At 34.5% G+C, this 6,043-nt stretch overlaps 1 protein-coding gene across 1 annotated transcript; it reads right to left on the reverse strand.

Moving 5' to 3' along the window:
• Positions 1–2,848: 2,848 nt before the first annotated feature.
• On the reverse strand, positions 2,849–5,843 carry LOC133830562 (cyclic dof factor 3). The gene is made up of 2 exons (XM_062260547.1): positions 5,477–5,843; positions 2,849–4,466 (listed from the first exon to the last, which is right to left on the reverse strand). Exons 1-2 carry the CDS (start codon positions 5,630–5,632, stop codon positions 3,189–3,191), a joined length of 1,434 nt encoding a protein of 477 aa, XP_062116531.1. The 5' UTR covers positions 5,633–5,843; the 3' UTR covers positions 2,849–3,188.
• Positions 5,844–6,043: the final 200 nt, after the last annotated feature.

Below are 6,043 nucleotides of genomic sequence, written 5' to 3' on the forward strand. Positions count from 1 at the left end.
TGTGGTTATATGATGATACTTAACTAACACAACTCACTTTCTTGCTCGATTGTCTCAACCAATGTTAATGTCGTTTAATCTTTCCAATTGCCACATGTCCATTATAAATGCCACGTCATCGAGTTTAATTTCAAGGATAACACCTATATACAATTATTTCATGTCATTTTAGACTCGTATTATTTAGTTACATAAAGATTAATAAATTCAATTTGTAGCCTACATGAGTATCAAATTTTTAAAAGCAAAATAAACAATGAAATAGAAAATTAACAATATGAAGGAAAAAGAAAACCAAAAAATTTATATTGGTTCGGACAAAGAATGCCTACTTTCACAATAGAGAAATATACTACATGACTATAGAGAGGGGATTGGTGGAGGATATATTGTAGTTAACTACACGGTAAAACTATTGTATCAAATGTAGAAAATGATATATCAACATACACGAATGATGTTTCATATAGATATAAGTACGTACGTATATGATAGAAATTTCTACATTTAAATCTCATTGGAGTTCATTTTAACTGTGGAAATTGTTGATCACACCATGTAGTTAACTATATAATATCTTTGGTCGAGGGGATTTTGTACTGGAAAAGACAAATAAAAAGGTAATTACACAGGATTTTCTACTTGAGCAATCGTATGAAACTATGTGTAAGTTGACTGGTCAGCCATAACATTGTGTATTTAAGGCAACTCCATTTTGTCAAGCATAATCATACTGTTCATGTTAGAATAATTTCGATTTGGTATAGACGTGATTTCATACATGTTTTTCCATGTGCTCAACTTGTTATAGACAACTTGTTATAGACAAATTGTTATGTGGGTGAATGGATTTCTTTCAAAAAATTACGATTCCAATCTCAAAAAATTAACCTATTGAATGGAGTACCCATTCTCATTTTTTTGTATTGCCAATTTGAGACTTTGATTGCACATCTAATACAGTCAGGAGCTGATAACAGTTGCGAATGTTACGATATTTTTTAAAATATATATTTATTAAAATGGAATTGGGCTCAAGTATTACTAATCAACAATAATAGATGAAAAAAATTCATTGTGTCATCAGCAGTGAGATGTAGATGGTCAACAAAAATGTCTAATTGAAAGAAATCTATTAGTCGTATTGTTTGAAAGGTCATAACACTTTGAATTTCATCATTGATAAACTGACCATGGTGTTTCATTCATTAGTGATACAAAGGAACTAGTATTCCCATTATATGACATCATGCAGCTGTATTCCAAATTCTAGAAAGCTTTCTCAGCTTTTCGAGTTGTATTGAAGTTAGGTGCTTCACATCGCAAGAAAAAACACGATCAGCAGAGCCTAATTAATAACTTGGTAAGAAAACCAGCACTGATATTGTAGTTAGTTTCCTCCACAGAATGAAAAATTGAGGTATATGGGTGAAAAGAAATGACAAATTGCTTTCTCATTAAAAGAAAAGAGAAAAAGTAAAGAAAGCAAAAGGCAAAGAGAGTACCAAAGAGATTTATGGCATTATGTGCATTTTGGGGTCCCATACCCAACTCATCTCACATAAAATGTGGCCTGTATTTGCTCCTAACAACAAAATATCTATGGGGTATTTTTTTTTTTAATTTATTGCTGTTATTATTATTATTATTATTATTTACTAGTTGATTGAGGACAAACATGTCTGACTCTGATGTGTCTAACAAGTGCTCTAAAATGGCTCATGTAGATACATCCACTAATTATTGTGTGTATATATATCCAAATATCCATATAATTCTTATCAATGGGAAAAGCACTACTGCGTGTTTTGTCACTTCTTGAGAGGAGATAGTAGTGCGAGTAGTTAAAGATTCTAATTCTCTTTGAAACAATATCATAATATGTAATACTTTTCTAGTTAAAGGGAAAGTTCATATACATCTACTAATGCAGAAAACTTAAAACTTTATGTTCTATTTTGGTAGTTTTTCATTTTTAATATCAAATTTTAAGTATTAACTGGTGTAAAAACAATCTTAGAAAGAAAAGAAAAAACTGATGTCAAAACAAAAGCATTATCTGATGTAGTAGCATCTTTTAGATTCGCAATATCAAATATTACTCATCAACTCTCATAATAAAGAACTTGTCTGACAAATCTAAAACTTGATAAATAATGATGTAGAGAAAGTATTGGAATAAGATCCAAACTAGGTTAATGCTATAATAATTCTAATATTGCTAAGGGCACTTTGAAAAGTGGAGACACTAACTTGATTTTGACATTGATTTTTCCTTTCAAGAATTTATTAAAAACCCAATTGATACTAGAAGATAATGTGAAGAAAAAGAAAATATGGTGATGGAAAAGAAAAATAAAATAAAAAGGACTAAAAAGTCTGCAATACAACTTTATTGCAAGTTGTTGGGATCTCTTCTGTTTGAAAAGGAAAGCAACTTGGCCTTTATGGAATTTTATTCATGTTTATCTACTTCAGTTTTGGTGGTATGTCACCATTTAGCCCCACAACTCCCTTTTTTCTCATTCAAGCATAAGGTGGTTTTAGAACTGTTTTTACTTTGGCTTTATCTGATATGTATAATACATATATGTATGACCAAGTTTAGTTTTTTTTTTTTTAATTCCTTCAACTTTTCTTGCCTCTGATCTACCTTTTCAAATCTTACGAGCATTTTTTTGCTTTCACATAAGAAGAGAAAAAGATACCCTTTTATGATGTTTAGCTATTTAGGTATCGAAAAAATAGTTCCTTGTTTAGTTATTGAGCAAAGAATCAAGGGATGAAGAGGAAAAGTTATGTAAGTATGAAAGATGAATTTTTTTTATATTTTTTGGAAATTGAAAGATTTGCCTTTTAACTCTCGCATTATTTCACATATATAGAGATATTTACATGATCACAAACCCAACAAAGCTAAGAATATCAGAAGCCACCTGTGCATAATGTTACAAAAACAAAATTAGCTGCCACTAAAGTTTATATCCTACATTAGTTCCCTCTATCAAGCTGAGGGACGAAGAGAGTTTAACAACTGATCTCCCTCCAGTTCTACATCTCAGTCAAATTAACTTATCAAGCTGAATCAGATAACTCACAGCTTGATGATGATCTCTAGTTCAAACTCTTACTAAATGAGTTGAATCTCAACCTAAATGAGAAAAAAAATGCCAGTTTAGGCAACTTGTTTAAGAGTTCTCATGAAAGTTGAGGGATCTAGACAAAGCTGCAGGATTAGCTCGGAGTACGGGAGAGGCTTCAGATATGCCTTTCATGTCATTACTCTTTGACTGGAAGGCCTTAAACATCCCTCCTCCACTAATGAAATCATTCTTTATTCCAAGAGTTGCCCATATCGAACTCTTGGCAGCCTCACTCGGGTCATCAATTCTCAATGTTTTTGGAACCAAAACACTGCCGTTTTTCTTGGGAGGCTCTTCATTCTCAGAGCTGTCTGGTTTGAGAGTGTCTCCATCTCTCGAATGCTTTCCCAACGTAGGAGAATTTGAACCTGAACCCGAGCTCAGAGACTTCTGGTTTGGAGAAGAAGGTTGTGGTGGGAACCATGGAACATTCCAAGCGCCAGGAACAGCACAGTTCCAATAAGCTGCAGGATAAAAGGACATGGGAAATCCTGGAGGGCAGAAAGCTGGTGAAGGAACTCCTGAATTCCAAGGATAAGGCCATGGAACACCAGGAAGGCATGGAACAGAAGGGAATCGCTGGCCATTGATGCTGTGCATCTGAGGCTCTTGGGGGCAATTTCTGCCTATGTCATCCGCTGAATTCGAAACCGTTACAGAAGATACACTTGAGCAATCATCACCGTTGTTTTCTTTACCTTCCATTTTATGAAACCCGTTTCCGTTTCCACTTAAGACCTTTTTATCAGCAAGATTCAAAACAGAAGCCATGGAATCACAAATGGGGGCATCTATGCCAAAGCTGAGGACTCTACCATTGGTTTTCAACGCAGCGTGGTGAGCTTCATTCGAAGAAGCATCAATTCTGGCAGCATGAAGAGCCTCCGAAATGCTGATGTGGCGGTAATGGGAAGCTGAGTTCTTGTTCTTGCGACGCCCAGCTCCAACAGGAACGTTCCTCATGGTGCCACCGGCAGTCCAATATCTTTGACAAGCTTTACAGAAATGGCGAGGTTGGTTGACATTGTAGTTGTTGTAATAGCAAAATTTAGTGTCCATACTATTACAACGTGGACATGGAAGAATCTTATCTGGCTTCTTCAAGGTTTTCTCTTGGGAGTTATTAGTATTGGTGGCATCGCCTTGTTCTTTCTCAGTTTTTTCGATTTTTGAGTGGGAACTTTCTTCGTTTATGGATGGTGTCTTGGGGTTGACACTAGATGACTCTGGTAAAGAATCCAGCTTTCTTGAATAGTCAGTTTCTGGGGAAAGATCACCATCTTGTTCTGAGTCCTCGTCACAGACTGATCTTGGTGATGAATCCTGAGATTTTGGGAAAACAAAAATATATCAATTAGTAAACTAAGAACCGGGTATTCAAGACATAACAATCAAATAAAGTACAAGAAAAGATAAGCCATGACTAGTCATTTTTAAAATGGATGCTCTTCTTCTTCATTTTGCTTTTTATTTTAGTTATAAACGATATAAAAGCCAATTAATCTTACTGTACTAGATAGAACAAAGAGTTTTGTTTTGGCCAAAACTCACGGGATACAGAGTTGTTAATAGAGTAAAGACCACTGGAGCTAAGAAAATGTAAATAATGAACAGGAATATTTTAAGAAAATCAGCAAAAAATTAAAAATCATATAATAGCAAGTTACTTCTTGTTAAAGACTTTTAAGGAAGTGGACACTTGGAGTGACTTCTAAGAAACATCGGCAGAAAAACCCAGAAAGAGTACAGCTTTTAATGAACATTAAGTTTCTAAATTTGCTTAATTATGGTAGACAAAAATATTCTGCCCAATCCAGCAGCTCAGAAAAAATCTTCTTTTTTTTTAATTTTTTTAAGACAATAAAACTCTAAGCAACTACTACAACAAATTAGACACAAACCACAGAGGTCAAAGAATTTATTTCTCTGGAGCCAATTTCATGGACAAAGATAATAACACTTCTTAATTCACAAAACAGGGAATATCTCACAAGTCCAAAGAGTTTTTTTTTTCCTTTCAAATTCTTAATGCTTCTGAAAAGTAAAATTCAAATTCATCATCACTTTTACAAACAAAACCAAAACAGAAGTAAATTGATTAATCTCACAAACCATGCTGGGGTATTTTTGTTTTTAAAGGGTAATAATTAATTAAAAAAAATCAAAACCAACTTAAGAAGATCAACGAAGTCACAAAAGCTCGATAAACTTTTTTCAAAAACCAACCCATTTAATTTTTCAGCATTTGAACAAATCAGGGTCATCTCCAAATTTCCATTAAAAGAAGAAAAATAGAAAAAAAGGAAAAAAAAATCTCTGAGCTCCAATAGTACCTTCTCTGGTTCAGCTTCCTCTTCATCATTATCCACTTCTCTCTCCGAAGGCTGAGAAGCCAAATCATCACCGGACACAGCCGGAGCCTCGTCCTCGTACGGCAGAGGAATCTTCTTTCCGAATAGCGTGATAGCCGGGTCCTTACTTTCGAGCATTTTTTTTTTGTTTTTGTTTCTTTCTATTTTCCTTTACTTTCCGCCCAGCCAAACAACAGAGCAAAAGAAAAGGCGCGAGAAAATTCTTCGGTATCTTTTGGGTGTTAGAGAGAGTGTCTGAGTTTGGCATTAAACGACGTCTATGATTTTGATCCGCTTAAATGAGAGGTGGATGCCACGTCAGCTACCTGGTTTGATTCTCAGCCACAAATTCTTGTGGCCTCAAGATTTTCTTCTCTTCCCAAACCTATTAAAGAGACTTTCAAAGTTTTTTTTATATACATAATTCTCTTGAGTCACTAAGTTGCACCAAAATTCGGTGCAACCAATGGTTTTTATGTGTTTAGTCAGAACTTTTGACCTGTACACCTGGTCTTGAGATATTTCCTCGTGTGGGTACACAAACTTTTG

The sequence above is a fragment of the Humulus lupulus genome, chromosome 4 (assembly GCF_963169125.1).
Source record: "Humulus lupulus chromosome 4, drHumLupu1.1, whole genome shotgun sequence".
Taxonomy (NCBI): domain Eukaryota; kingdom Viridiplantae; phylum Streptophyta; class Magnoliopsida; order Rosales; family Cannabaceae; genus Humulus; species Humulus lupulus.

What these genes read in the sequence shown, in the direction of transcription:
- LOC133830562 (XM_062260547.1), bottom strand. Translation starts at nt 5,632, where the DNA reads ATGCTCGAAAGTAAGGACCCGGCTATCACGCTATTCGGAAAGAAGATT. An exon ending in AGGAAGCTGAACCAGAGAAG is followed by an intron (nt 4,467 to 5,476) that starts GTACTATTGGAG and finishes CCAAAATCTCAG; the next exon opens with GATTCATCACCAAGATCAGT.